This window comes from Nesoenas mayeri (genome assembly GCF_963082525.1).
Source record: "Nesoenas mayeri genome assembly, chromosome: 3".
NCBI classification, from domain to species: domain Eukaryota; kingdom Metazoa; phylum Chordata; class Aves; order Columbiformes; family Columbidae; genus Nesoenas; species Nesoenas mayeri.
This window is the reverse complement of record NC_137544.1, coordinates 60671224-60687178: the sequence shown is the minus strand read 5'-3', so window position 1 is coordinate 60687178 and position 15955 is coordinate 60671224. Positions and strand designations below refer to the sequence as shown.

The 15955-nt window shown below is 40.9% G+C and overlaps 1 protein-coding gene across 2 annotated transcripts in view; it reads left to right on the top strand.

Annotated features, from left to right (window-relative positions):
* IFNGR1 (interferon gamma receptor 1) overlaps positions 1-14704 on the top strand; it is a 30330-nt gene extending 15626 nt beyond the window's left edge. For both annotated transcript variants that reach the window (XM_080341380.1, XM_080341379.1), the window contains exons 6-7: positions 3857-3978; positions 10443-14704. In XM_080341380.1, the coding sequence (XP_080197506.1) occupies positions 3857-3978; positions 10443-10937 (617 nt within the window). In that variant the 3' untranslated portion in view covers positions 10938-14704. The remainder of the gene's footprint in view (positions 1-3856; positions 3979-10442) is intronic.
* The last annotated feature ends 1251 nt before the right edge of the window (positions 14705-15955 follow it).

Below are 15955 nucleotides of genomic sequence, written 5' to 3'. Positions count from 1 at the left end.
CAAATGCTTTACTGAAATCAAGATAGACCACATCCACTGCTCTGCCATCATCTGTCCACCTGGTTATGTCCTCGTAAAAGTCTATGAGGTTTGTCAAGCACGACTTCCCCTTGGTGAAGCCATGTTGACTGCCCCTAATGATCCTCTTATCCTTGACATGGCACCCAGGATAAGTTGTTCCATCACTTTCCCAGGGATGGAGGTCAGGCTGACCAGTCTATAGTTACCTGGCTCCTCCTTCCTGCCCTTTTTGAAGACTGGAGTGACATTTGCCTTCCTCTAGTCCTCAGGCACCTCTCCCTTTTCCCACGACTTAGCAAAGATGATGGAGAGTGGCCCAGTAATGACTTCAGCCAGCGCCCTCAGCACCCGTGGGTGCATCCCATCTGGACCCATGGATTTATTGATGTCCAGATTGCCTAACTGCTCCCTAACCCAGTCCTCATCAACCAGGGCAGACTCCTCCATTGTCCTGCCTTCCCCTGGGGTCTCAGCTGTACGGGCCTCCTCAGGACAGCCTCTGGCAGTGTAGACAGAGACGAAGAAGGCATTCAGTAACTCTGCCTTCTCTGTATCTTCTGTCACCAGGGCACCCACCTCATTCGTCAATGGGGCTATGTCGCCTCTGGTGTTAGTTTTATCTGCCACATATTTGAAAAAGCTCTTTCTGTTGTCCTTGACCCCTCTCACCAGGTTTAATTCTAAGGAGGCCTTAGCTTTCCTAGTTGCCTTCCTGCATTCTCTGAAAACAGCCTTATATTCTTCCCAAGTGGCCAGCCCCTCCTTCTATGATCTATATAAACTCTCTTCTTCCACTTGAGCTTACCCAGCAGTTCCCTGTTTAACCACGCAGGTCTCCTGGCTCACTTCCTTGACTTCCTGTGTGTCGGGATGCTGTGATCTTGAGCCTGGTAGAAGCAGTCCCTGAACTCTAACCAACTATCTTGGGCCCCTTTACCTTCAAGCAGCCTTGCCCATGGGATTTCCCATAGCAATTGTTTGAAAAGGCCAAAGTTTGCCCTGCTGAAGTCCAGGGTTGCAATTCTGCTTGCTATTCTGTTCCTGCCACATGAGATCCTGAACTCCACTATTTCATGATCGCTGCAGCCAAGGCAGCCCTCGACCTTTACTGCTTCAACCAGACCCTCCTTGTTAGTGAGGATGAGGTCCAGCAGTGTACCTCTTCTAGTTGGCTCCTCCACCATTTGCATCAGAAAGTTATCGTCAAGGCACTGGAGGAACCTCCTAGACTGTGGCTGGCTGGCTGAGTAGTCCTTCCAGCAAACATCAGGTAAGTTAAAATCCCCCACCACAACCAGGGCCTGTGACTGTGAGGCTGCTCTCAGCTGTCTGAGGAAGACCTCATCAACTTCCTCACCCTGATCTGGTGGCCTGTAATAGACACCCACGACAGTATCACCCCTGTCAGCCTGCCCCTTAATTCTCACCCACAGACTCTCAACTCACTCCTCATCTGTGCCTGGACAGTACTCAATACATTGTAGTTGCTCTCTCACATAAACAGCAACTCTACCACCATGCCTGGCTGTCCTGTCTTTCCTGAAAAGGACATAGCCATTCATGACCACATTCCAGTCATGTGAGCTGTCCCACCATGTCTCTGTAACTGCCACCAGATCATAATCTCCCGACCAAACACAGGTTTCTAACTCCTCCTGCTTATTCCGCTTGCTGTGCACATTGGTGTACAGGCATTTCAGGGAGCAAGCTGAGCACACTGATTTTTGCCCTAGGGTGATGGGAGGCTTCCTGGTCATCAACTCTAGAGTGCTGCTCCACTGGTGCAAGCCCAGCTACAACCCCATCCCCCTTCAAGTCTAGTTTAAAGCTCTCCAAACGAGTCCTCCTAATTCCTGCCCCAGCATCCTTTTGCCCCTGTGAGATAAACCTTTCCCACATATCGCTGTTCGGACTGCTGTCTTGTAAAACCAGCCGTTATCAAACAATCCAAAGCCCTGCCAGCACCAGTCCTGTAGCCAATCATTTATGGACTGAATTTTTCTATTCCATCCCACATCATCACCTGAAAATGGAAGGAAGGAAGAGAAAATCACTTGAGCCCCAGACTCTTTCACCATCCGTCCCAATGCCTTGAAATCTTTGTTCATTCTCCTCAGACTACGAGATGCAGCTTCCTCCCCACTTGTCTGGAAGATCAGTAGTGGGCAGTAGTCTGCTGGGTGCACCAGGCTGTGGAGCACCCTGGTGATATCCCTGATCCAGGCTCTGGGTAGGCTACAAACTTCCCTATGATGAGAGTCAACTCTGCATATTGGGCCCCCTGTTCCTCTCAGAAGAGCATTGCCTACTACAGTTACCTTTTTTTTCTTTCTTATTTGAGGCAGTCTTGAGGTGTGGAGTCAACTGCCTCTTCCTATGTGACCTTGTAGGCAGGTCTTGCACCACATCCTCACCTACCTCTTCTTCAAGATCCAGGGCCTCAAACTGTTATGGAAGGGCACCTGGGGAAGCAAAGAAGGTAGGGAGAGGGGTTGCCTGTGATGCCAAACTGGAACTTGCTTCCAACCCTCATCATCTTTTTGGTCCCCTGCCTCTGCCCAACAGCAACAGGGCAGGGGCTGTCTCGGGTCTTCTCCTGTACCCAACAGGGCAGGGGGTCCATCACCTTTTGGGGACTATCTCCCTGGGACCTTTCTGGTTAGGAGGGAGGGAGTTACTCCACCAGTCAATCTCCTTTCATACTCCCTGATGGACCTCAGTGTCTCGACCTCCTCCTTAAGTTTCGCGACCATGCTGAGCATATCTTGCACTTGCTCACACCTCATGCAGGTGGGATGCTGGCCATCCTTACCTGGCAGCAGCAGGCTCTGGCACTGCCTGCAGCCCAAGACCTGAACAGCCACGGTTCAGGGTAGGGCCTCTGAGTTGCCACAGTCTTTTTGTGACAAGCTCTCTTTCTGGAGGAGACCATAGTCGGCAGCGGTCTGGGACGCTGGCAATAGGTGAGAGGGTCTAATAAGCAAAGAGTGATCACCTCTGCACCCTACTACACGAGCTGCTGGAGCACAGTGTGGGTGGTGCTCACCTGCTTCACAAGCTGGTTGCCACTCCCAGCACCTGGTGGGCAGCAACACTGCCCTCTCGGAGGCTTTTTCAAAGTGAGGAGCGGGCGTGTGATTGCCGTCACCGTGGTAATGCCCACGCCTCTTCAGCCACTCTTGCAAGGGCTGCCGGGGGCTTCTGAGTAGCGAAATCAAAACCCAAGGAAGCGCAAAACCCCCTTGTACCTCAGGATCCGCTGGAACGGCTCCGGCAGAGCAGGATCTGATCAGCTGACCTCGGGAACTAAAACCCTCGTTTCGGATTTCAACTGCTTTTAAATCTCCCGTTGTCACCCTGTGCGTTCTTTTGTGCACAAGAGCAGTGGTATGATTGAGGGGGAGGACATTACGGAGGGTTAGACTAGTGATAGTTGACAGTTCGATGTTTTGGAAGATTTCACATTTTAATTTTATTTTACATAGATTATGTGTAATTATTACGTCAGAATGCTATCACATGGAAAAATGTACAGATCTGTTCATTTCCATTTGTTATCTCTAAGGAAGAAAAAGTTAGTTATAAAATACATTTACCTCTATAAAAACATGATTGTTTTAATATAAATCGAAAACCTTTTGTCATTCTAATTTTTATTTACTTGATATAATGCTTTATGAATAAGTTTTCTTGAGTTAAAAATGGTGGTAAATTGACAAATTCACATGTTACAGCTAACCATTCTGAGCTATTACAGTTTCTGAAGTTATTCTAAATGATACAGCAGTGGTTTATTTTTCCAAACTTCTTAACAGATTTTGCTCTCATTTCTTAGGCACAATAGACACATTCATTCTCTGTGGTGGTATTCTGGGCTTGAGTCTAATTTTGACTGTGAGTCTAATTTATGGCTGCAAGAACCTGAGGAAGAACAACATAAAGCTGCCGAAGTCTTTGGTAAGTTCAGACTTCTCATCTGGATCATATTTTTAATATCCAACTAGATAACTTTTATAACAATAACATCCTAATGCCTCTCTTTTTTTTTTTTTACACCATGGTCTTGTACATATTTAGGATTTATACCAGTCTAATATTCTGACAGCCTCTACAAAAGCCTTGTGTTTGTTTTAGGCTAGACGTCAGTCTCTTTAACTGAAGCAGCTGTAGTTGATCTAGTTTGAGAACTTAGTTATTAAAAACTCACTGTGTACCTAGACAGGTTTGTGTTCCTTCTAGTAGTGGAGACACAGAACCACAGAATCGCTGGGGTTAGAAGAAACTTTGAGATCATCTAGTCCAACCATTTTGCTCAAGCGTGGTCAATGAGAACAGGTTGCTGAGACCCAGGACTTTGTCCAGTTGGGATTTGAATACCTCCAAGAAAGGAGATTCCACAACCTCTCTGGGCAACCTATTCCAGTGCTTAACTACCCTCACAGTAAAAATTGTTTTCTTACATTCAGATCAAAATCCATGCGTTTCATTTTGTGCCTGTTTCCTCTTGTCACTGGACACCCGTGAAATTCCTTAGTTACATGGTAATATTGCAATACTGCTAAGTGCTACGATGCTCTTAAAGTGATGTGCAGAGTAAGGGGAGCTGAGGTAGAGGAGTAATAGTGGTGTAGGAGGAGGGAAGAATAACCAGAGGAGTCTGTTCTCATGCTGAGCAGTCACAGGGAAGAGAGGTCAGTAGCTGCTCTGCTTTAAAAGCTCCCTGTAGCCATCTTTAGGAAACAGAGTGGATGTTCCTCAAAGAGCAGCAGCAGCACTCCTTGCTTTCCCATCAGGCGAGAGTGGAGTATCTGACAAGTACTGTTTATAATATAATGCCTTCTTGGTGTCTCATTAGTCACAGTAACTGAACAATCAGCAGCAGTTGAAACAGCTTTCAAGAACTGCCATGTGAGGCAGTAGTAAATGGTAATCCTATCAAGAGTATCTTCTCAGCGGATGCAGGAAGTCTCCTAAGACTTCTAGGGAGAAGAGGTGATGATCTTCAATTCTATGCTCTTCAACTACAAGATCCTTTTAAAGTGCCTCCCTCATAGTTGCAGGGTAGCTCCTCCTGGAGCCTGCTTGCTTTGTAGTAGAATATTAGGAGGTGAGATTACTCTGGCTAAATGGAGATCTCCAAGGCAATGATGCTAGGTGGGTCCCTTGGTAGTAAACAGTAATCTAGTCTATGAATTTGTGCAGCACAAGGTGATTCATCTCATTCTAAAATAATGTGCATGTCTGGTCTCTCTCAAATGCCTGTTTCTTTCCATGGACTGTGATGGAGCCATGAAACTAGTTCAGAGATACCTGATTTTTTAACATCTACAGTGTGAATGGCTGAGATAAACCTGTCTGATTGAATCTGCCACTATACACCAGTACCAAAACGCACAGGCCTGTAGAAAAAGTGAGACACTGGAGACTTTTTTCATCTTCACACCAGTATCTGTCTGAATACATAACATTATATCCTATGCACACAGAGTAATTCTTGTAAAGACTGTTTGTTATAGCAGAAGACAGCTCATCCGAAATGACAGTGCTATGTTCAATGGATCCATAGGTACTCTGGTTTCCCAGTAGTGCTTCCTAAAGAATCGGGAAAAAGAATATCACACAAATAGAACGTGTGCTCCCTAACTCTTGTGATCTTCCCGATGCGTGCTCCAAGTTCACGCTCTGGCTGACCTTGTAGAAACTCCTTTGTGTGCCCATGTTCTCAGTTTACTGGGCTATATGTTATCTTGTGATTCTTGGGTTCTGGTGTACCACAATCTGATTCACATTCCACATTATGCCTTGTTGCTAAGGAGCCAAATGAAAACAGCTGTTCATAAAGAGCGTTACCTGGGTGGTCAAGCGCTGAGACAAGTTCCCCAGGGATATGGTCATGGTCCTGAGCCTGTCAGTGTTCAAGAAGCATTTGGACCATGCTCTTAGATGTATGGTTTAACTTCTAGGATGCCCTGAGTCAGGAGTTGACATCTATGATCCTTTTGGGTCCCCTCCAACTCAGGATATTCTGTGATTCTGTCCATTCCCATTTAAGTCTCTAGTGACAAATATAAATAGCAGAGCTCATAAGGATATTTTCAATACAGATGATGTGAATAATGTGGTAAAGTTAAAAGAATAATTAATAACGTATGAATAATTACTGATTGTCTTTGTACTGAAAATTAATAAAGTAATGAATAATTTGTAAATAATTACTATTCATAGTAAGTTTAATGATATGATTGTAAATAATTAATATTCATAGTAAGTTTAATGATATGAAGTTATCTCTGTAGATGTCTTGGAGCTGGCAGCCTGTCACTGACCATTGAATGTGTACTAGACATTTCCTTCCATACAGATTATGACCATCATGCTTTACCTGAGCTTGTCTGAAAATGAAACATCTAGGGAGTTTTTCTGTCTGTGTCCTGGTTAGGACTGCTGCCTTCCAGTGGTCTCCTTCCTGATGGCTTTAAGTAGATGCTAAAACATCATTTGAATGACTTCCAGCAAGTTGGAATTGTGCAATATTAGGAAAAATAAGCAAGAAAAATTATCAAGCAGCTGCCTTTGCTGAGAGTCTCATTTACCCAAAGAAAAGAAAAAAAAATCCAGTGGCATTTAGATCTCAAGACCTTGTTCTGCAGTTTGTGACTCCCAAGAGTAACATGTCAGTTATGTGTAGATCCTACTTACACAGTGCAAATGTATTTCAGTATGAGCATTGAATTATTATCTTCATTAGAGAAAATGTTCATTTAAATGTTTTAAACATCCTTATGCGTGGTAGTATCCTACCCAGGCATTTTCATCTAGTGAAATGGGACAGATTCCTTTACAAGACTTCATCATTATGGTCTTCTGTGGGATGACAGGGATCTGATGTTTCAGCAGTCCAGCTATAGTCAGAGCTGTCCATTTTCTTTCACTTACCTCACAGAAAGTATTTCAAGAGGCCATCTCCAGTCTTTGGTCATCTTCAGTCATTCCAGTTTTTCATGTGTGTGGTTTGCCTTGTGCTACATTTTTGTTGTAAGATTTGTGGTGAGGGCTTATCCACTTTAAAAGGAGCCTGGTACTTAACTCACTGATACCCTGTGGGCATCTCCCTCTTGACTGTCTTTTTTTCAGTGCCTTTTATCTCTAAATAGCAGCAAATATTTTAGTGGGTAGAAACACTCTATGATTGAACAACATAACATTCATTTTTAGCTTATACTAAAGCTATAACTGATGCCTTTTCTAAGCCTGACAGGAATGACAAGGCTGTGCTCTCTCACTGTATTTGTAGAACGCTTGTGGATGTTCAGGAACCACTTAAGTGTTTTCTTTGTGGCTGGCTTTTTGTTTATACAACATATATTTTTGACTTGGAGAAACTGCAGTTGGTCCTGTAACTTTTGACTGATATTCACCACAAATAATTGTCATCTTACAAGAGAGACGCTGCTTCATTAGGGCAGTAACGTAGTCTCCTATGGATACATTTAGCCAGCATTAATTTGTTGTGGAACCATGCAAAGGCCATGCAGATTTTGTCAAGGTCCTAATAAGAGTGGAAATGGACTTCTCAAACTTGCTTCCAGAAAATGTGCACCTGAAAGTTACTTGGAATTTATAGGTAGACAAGCCCTTAGAAATGCAAGTTAAGAAAAAAGAAGTTACTGATTACCTTAACTGTGTGGGAATATGTTACTTAAACGTATCCTTGAGCCTGCCTTCCACTGGTGCATCTCCCTAGTCTGTTGGGACAGTGAAAGACCTGAAAGATCAGATGCTCTCAGTGGAGACAGGAAGATATCTGAGCACCTGCACATGCCAGGAAATACTGCTGACGTCCAGCTTAAGCTCATTGGCTGTCAGTTTGCTAGTAATAGATAAGGTGTATGAAAGAGAAATATTACCTTACCTACGGTAAATGCTTTTCTTCAAACAGCAACCGTATCTTAATTACGCTTGTAACCTGACATGCTTTGAATGGCATTCCAGTTAGTCTAGTAAGCTGTGATTCTTCTCTTAGAAGCTGGAAATAACTGCATGAATTGCTAAATTGTCTTGTAATCGTGACTCATTGACTACTAAAGAGCCTTTGGCACCAGGAAACCCACAAGAGTTGGGGTTTTGTTGTTGTTGTTTTTTTTCTGATGGCTTCCTTCTTTCATGGAATAGGAATGTCTCTGCACCATCCTGCTTTGGTCAAAAGCTCACCAAGAGAAAAACATGTTTCCTTTTTGAGAACAAAAATCTTGGATATAGTTTAATAGATAGTGCTTACTTTGTCCTTGGGGTATATATATATATGCTTTGCCGGCTGGCACTGTGAAATGCAGAACCTGCGTAAAGTATGAGACATTCCCTTAACACATTTTAGGACTATGGGTTTTAGAGCCATGTAAAAATCCCAAAAGAACAGAAACAAGAACTTGGGTTTTGGTTTTAACTGTGGTATGGGGAGAGATGTGAAGTTGTGAATGCAGCTTTTAGCCATAGTTTCTGCAGCATTTTGTTTTAGTTCACATTCCTCAAGTATTCCAGCTTACACAGAGAATTGCCTTCTCCTGTCACTTATTGTGTAACTATTGGAGTCAGATTTTTGCTACTTCCCCCCCAAAATAAACCTTCATATGCTGGTCCCTTCAAGGTCACTGTCAGGATGGTAGAAATATCCAATATTTTTTCATATACCTTTATAAACTTGTTTTCAGAAGATACGTTAATTCTACCAGCTGTTCATAACATTTTCAGCATCTACACATTATTAATTATTTTCTGGTTTCTGCAACTAAGGCATCTGCTGCTTATGAATGGGTGGTTTCCATACATACTCTGAATATTCTTGATATCGTATTCTGACTGATTGTGCATAACAGAAAATGAGCATCCAGAGAGAATGATGGCTGAATAACAGTTAGTTTGTAGTGTGGTTTATTCTCAGTGTCAGGGGCCACCTTAATGCTCTTTTTACTAGTTTTCTAGTGGTAGTCCTTGATTCCTAAGGAGATCACCTCACCTTAGTGGTGCTGACACAGCTGTTCATAAAACTCTCTGCTCTCCAGGGAGTGTTTGTTTGGGTTGTGGTGGTTTGTTGTTTGGTTGGTTTGTTTTTGGTTTTGTTCTTGTTTTTTTTTAAACTACAGTAGTTTCATTGATCCAGCATAAACCACAGTACCACCAACAGATATCAGGGCAACTGAGGGGAAAGGTATGGGGCTGCAGTGAGAGATGAAGGCAAATTCTGTCAGCACATTCTGAAGGTGTATGTATAAAGATACAGCCTCACAACTTTCTGATCGAGGAAGATTTTTGAAAAGCACGGTCAGATTTTGTCATCTGGTTCTGAAGGCTCCCTCAGTTCTTACACTAATACAGACTGGGTGGTTCTTCTTGCTTTTCTTAAACACAATTTTTTTTCTCCCCCTTTCCTCCTTGTACCTACATCCCTTTCTTCCAAATTTGCCTCAACCTGTATCTTCAGTCAATTTATTTTTTACCAAGTATCTCATCAGCAATTGTGTACATTTTATTAAGAAATAAGCTTATGTACAATACTTGATAGTCTGTGATATATATAGTAAAATTTGGAAAAGTGAACTATTAATTGAGTATCCCTTTCTCCCTATGCTTTCTGTTAGCTTTAGTGTATACCATCATACAGCTGAAAATTTACCATCCTTTGTTTTTCATATGTATTCTTGCAAACACCCTTTTTCCTTAAAAAAAAAATCTAAACATCCTAAAGGCATGTCATCATCATTTAAAACAAGCTGGAGCCTGGCCACCGAAGGAGTTATGTTCTTCCTGTGAAGTGGTTTCAAAGTGAAACATTAAAGTTTGGGGGGTGGCTTGGTAACACAGGAGAAATAACTGGGAAGACTTCAGCATATTTATGATGACTGCGTATGCATAAAAGTTCTCATGTCATTTTAAAGATCTCTTTCCACAATTCACTTCCATCGCAGTTGACACAGTTGCCACAAAATATTACAGTCCTTGTAAGTTGCACTCATTAGCTATAGAGTGTGAAAGGTTTCTCCCACTAGTTGAAGAGCGTTACAGCTTTTTCGTCCTTCACTATTTTCCTCTACATTGCAACCTTCGAATGACTTAAAATATAGTGGGTGACATGAAGTGGATTTGGTCCTTGCAAATGTTTTTGCACATAGAAAGCATTTTTAAGAGCTTGCACAAAAATGTTAATGAAACAGTTGAAGTCATAGACACAGGCTAATGACCATGCCAGATTCTAATTTTGCTGATTTCTGTTGGGATTGCTTGTAATGACACTACATTTGTACTATAAACATGAATCTTTTTTAAAAAAAAAAAAATCTAAACTTTGACACAAGATAAACCAGATAAATTAGTAGATTATGTGGAACTAAAAGTGATTTATTTTTTTTTTCCCCTCTCCATTTAAGGTCACCGTGATAAGAAACCTGAACACAGACACCATTGTCGACTCAAGATCGGAGGCAAGATACGCATCTGTGATAAGCTTCGTGTCTGGCCAGTCAGCGTTGCCACTGAATGGTGAAGTAACCTCGCTGGAGGTGGAGCCAGAAGATGAAACTGTTAGTCCTGACAGTTCCCATGAAGGAGAATCTTCTGTTCCTTCCCCAGAGTCACCAGCCAAAACAGAAGAGGTGTTTGTGCAGGAAGGCACAGGGGAGATACCTTCTGATGATGAACAGAACCACAAAGTAAAGGAGACTTATGTCATATCTGACAGTGCCCAAATGGATACATCCAGTAACTCTTCAGGTGCAGATGTTTCTGCCACAGAAATACACCAAACAGTAATTCCAAGCAGCTGTCCCAAGTTTTCTGGCTATGACAAGCCTCATGTGCCATTAGATATGTTGGTAGATGTTGGTGAAGAACAGCCTGTGAAAGGTTACAGGCTGACTGACTAACCAGGATAGCTGAAGTGTTTAACCAGGACTCAGGAAGAACTGTTTTACTGAAGATAATGTAACGTCTTCATTATATCATGAACATGTACAAGGTGTGTTTGTTCTGAGCCAAAGTAACAACATCATGCAAAGAGATTAAATAGAACTGAAAGTAGCACCTGAAAAGACCATAAAGAGTGGAAGGAAGTTTCATGATCAATTTAGTGATTTATGTGATATACACAAACACTTATATTTCCTGTTTGAAAGGATGCTTTGTTTGTTTGTTTGTTTGTTTTTAACAGTATTCTGTGGAGAACAAACTTCATGAAGATATAAAAAACACCAGCTGTATCATTTTTTTCCTTGGTAACATAAGTCTTGTGACTAAAAAGCTCTTTTTTAAAGTGCTGCTATTTGTGTATAGCTGCATCCATTTGGATCACTTAGATATGTTATGTAAAGATGTCACATTCTGGTTAATTCTTGTATTAGCATGCTGGCTCTTTGTCATTGGAAAAGAAAGAAAAATCTAACAGGTGATTGCACAAATTCTTTAGAAAATGTTTTCAAAATTCAAAAGGCTGCTTTTCCCCAGAGCATTTTTATCCTAATTCTTAAAACAGTATGATTTTTTTTTTAATAGAAATCAGCAATACTTCTTCCAAACACGTTTTCCAGCAGGTTGAAAGTAAGTGCCATCTTCCCCTCTTTTTGTTACGTAATTCAGAAACTACACCGAATTACCTTGCTCTCAAAATATATCCCAGGGCAATGGAAAGGTGGTGACATAAGTTGTGGTTTGTAAGTTGTCATCTCGCAACCCTCTGAATTTTGTAGCATGAGGTTATAGTTTTGAAAACTGAAGGATTAGCATTTTATTTTTTTGTATTTAAAAACTTTTGAATCTAATGCCTGCCATCCAGTTATTTCCCTGCAGTCAAGAATTGGTGGGTATTTTCTGTTTGTTAGGAAAGTTTACAATAGCTCTTAATGAAGCTTAGTTCAGAAAGAAGAAGTTGTTTTACAGACACAAGGTGTTGCTTTTATACAAAGCTGTCTTTATTTTAAAATACTTTTTTTGTAGGATTATCAGAAATGTTTGCATGTTATAGCTGGTGATTTTAAAGGAAAACCAGTATCCTAGTACTTCGGTCCTTCCATTTCTCAGTGTTATGAGTATTCCTGAGATAAAGTTAGTTTATACAGCAATTTCTGGGCTGCTTCCATTCCTGCAGATATCAGACATGAACCTACAGTAGCACATACACATTCCAAAAGATTTAAATACAATAGCTATTTTTCCTTTCTCTACTCACACGAAAATAACAGATCTGTTAGCAGGGTTTTGATAATTTTAGGAAAAGCCAAATTTTATAGTTATGGTGTAATGGAAAGCCCAACTAGAAAGACTTCAGTATCTGTTAGCTGGCTTAGATTTGTTTCTGCATTATGTTCAAATGTAGTGAGACTCTCTATTAACTTGTATAATGGCATGTTCTGGGTTGCATTCCTGGAAGGCATTGTTTGAGACTTATTGCTCAGGATCTGCTAGTGTGTCGATATCTCCACTGCAGGAAATAACTCTCTTCGTGTTAGAAGAAGCCTTTAGAAATCAGAATTAACTTGTACTTGACATTTCAACTAAACTGACTGTTCAGTTAATAGTATGGTGCTAGGATAAATGTAAAGACAAAGATGTTAAGATGGATCAGCAATGACACAGAAATACACAGAAAAAAATTGGCATGGCAGGTGGTTACATATCATGGAAAAACACCGTTCTGTAAGCTGAAAATCAGGCACAGCAGTATGAGTGCTTTGTGCCATGCAACATGTATAATATATATATACACATACAACTGACCTCTTCCTGTTTACTATTACAAGGTTAAATGTATTTTGTTTAATTAAATTTTCTGAATTGTAATCATAAAAGCCACTGAAGTAGCACCCTCCTTGTAGGTTATGTCTTCTGTACGCTGTGTAACCAATAAGTAGCCAATAGCACAGGGACAGTTTAGATGTTTAAATTGCTCAGGCCAACTTGCAGATTTTATAATTGCAAAATAAATACGTTTAAGGGTGCGCAAAGCACCAGATTCTTGTATTAGCTGTGAGCAGCTGAAAATGTGAGGCCACAGTGACACAAGAATGTGTTTCTTGGGTCAATAAGCCCTATTTCCCCTAGTCATCTTTCCTGCAGTTGTTAGTAGTGATACTAAGAGAGAGCCTAAAACCAGCGCAAGTGCGTGATGGTATTCTGTGAGAATACAGTCGAGCAGCCTGCAGTGTGAGGACTTCTTGGGACAGGGAACACAGACATGCCTACCCAGCTACAGCTGGTTAGATTTGCTTTTGCTGTTCTGTAATACCAAATACCTGAGATGTGGTTTGAAAGCTGTCAGGTAGTATTTATCTCTGCAATTTCATTTAACTAGTAAATGAGTTTAAATAAATTAATATTCTTGTGATGAAGAAGTAGTTTGCTTAAATTCTGGATATTCATGCATGACAACTTGGCATGAGCTGTCAGTGGCTAACGCAGGTTCAAAATTATTTTATATTCATGCCTTATACAGATATACCAGCTATCCCGTATAACACGAGATGTTTCAGTTGATTTTTGCTCTTGTCATGGCTGCTCAGCATTCTTCCCTTCCTGTCTGCTAAAGATAATGGAATCTAATCTAAGACTCCAAAACATTATATCCTCTGTTAAAAACATCACACACAGCACATTGACCTAATATCTGACAATATTTCTTTAGTTCTCATTTTTGCATGGTCATTGTAACTTTGTATCTTCAGACATACAACTGAAAATGAAGCACTGTGGTAGTACTGCGTGCTGGCACAGAAGCATTGAGTGTTCTGCTTTTATGCTTTTTCCACATAAATCGATAATGTAGTTTAAAAAAAAAAACATTCTTGTTGAAACTACTGACATCTGTGAAATCAGAATGTCCTGTAGTGTCCCAGTTGCTTAGAACAAACATGCATATTTGTATGTAGTCCTTCACTAGGTAAGGTTGCAGGAAGGGGAACTTGCATGAGAAGAGCTGTTTTTCTCAAGGCTAGAAATCACCAGCTGCTCTGAAGTGGTGTCATGTAAACAGTTTAGTATTAGTAAATAAGCCATTGTACTTTGTTCAAAGTAATGGTTTCAGCATGTCTTAAAAACAAACAAGCCAAGCACAAAGCACCTTTCATCTTGTAAGTGACCTGCACATATATTTTTTGAATGTTTTTTTAAAAACTCAGTCCTTTAATTATGGAGCCATTTTTTATTAATACGCTTTCAATATTCTCTAAATCAATGCAATTGTTGGGCTTGGTGGGAACTGGAGGGGTCCACAGTTCATTCTTCTCCCCACAACTTCCTACTATGCATTTGTCTAAAAACTCCATGACCCCATTCTAGGAGTTTTTATTCCTAAAAAGTGTTTTCTAGTGTGTAATGGAAGTCTTTCTGACTTTAGAAATTAAATGGTCCATAATGGAACTGCTGAAACATACTTTAGTTCTTGTGTGAAATTTGTAACTAAACTACTTGTTAATACTGTAAATGTTTGAATTAAGAAAAAAATCAGAAAGCAAATGTGTGTGTGTGCTCACCTTTTCCTTATGGTCAGCTTTTGTACTTAAGACTAACTCTGCTTTTGAAGCTTGCTTAGTTCACGTTACATATGTAATGTCTGCTTGAGCATTATTGAAAACAAACAGAAAACACTGTTTGTGGGAGATACGTATAGTGTGCATGTAATTAAACGTAGCCAATTACAGTATTCTGCTTTCTCTCTTTCTCTCCCTCTCTCACCCCAGTAGCTGATCGTGGAGAGGGATGAGGACTGACACATTGATTCTCACTACACCATTGGCTTTGCAGTTTCTTTTCTGTCCTCTGACGCTATTGATGCAGCCTAAGATAATGTCAGTCCCATTCTGTTGCTTGAGTCTGGGGACTCTCCTTATGTTGCATTCAAAAGCTATGGACAAGGATTAAATGGTCACACCATTCCAATGGATTTATTACTACAGAGCAAGGAAAGCTGGGCTTCCTTGAAACTTACCGGTCACTTTATTTGAAGTTTAAGTGATCATAAAAGTCTTATTTATCTGGTGTTTACTTCTTAATAGCGAGCATGTGCATTCTTATATTCATCTTGGAAATGAACTATTTGTCTTTGAGCATCATGATAATTTACCCAAAAGAATGTAGGCTACTGTTAGAAGAATTTTGGTTTTGCTTGTCTGTCAAATCTAGAATGTGCAATTTAAAAATGTTTTCTACTCCTCATCAGCATGTTTAGTCCTTCCAAGTAACTTCTTAAGATTATGACTAGTGCTGTTTCTGGACTGAATCCCCTAAGAACAGTCATACCTTAGGAATTCAGACTCTCTTACAGATGGCTGTGCAGATTAGAACCATAGAATGATAGAACGGTTGGGTTGGAAGGGATCTTCAAAGGTCATCTAGCCCAACCCCTGCAATGATCGTGGACATCTTCAACTAGATCAGGTTGCTGAGAGCCCCATCCAGCATGGCCTGAAATGTCTCCGGGCAGGGGGCGCATCTACCACTTCTCTGGGCAACCTGTTCCAGATTGAGTGGAGTCAGAACACATGGAAAAACTTGAATTTATGGTATGTCTGCATTAATTGCTACATTTATATTTGTAATATAGACTCTGTGAGTTTTAGTAATGGATTGGTGTTTTTATTAACCCATCATGAATTATAGTCAAAACAGTTTTGTTTCCTGAGGTTCTGGGGTTTTTTATCTCATCAGAACACCGTTCTCACCTTGATGTAACTTGCCCATTTGTATAATTGGACAATGACAGGGTAGCTGATCAGACTGAAAATTAACTTTGCATTTATGTGGGGGCAAAGAAGTTTTATTTTCTACTGTCCAGCCACAGCTTAAAAGAGGAAATGCATTACACGCAGAAAACAATGAGCAGACAAGCCAGACGGTTCTGCCAGCCAACTCGCTCAGTGTTCTGCAAAGATAATCCTGCAGCTGTCAAATACTT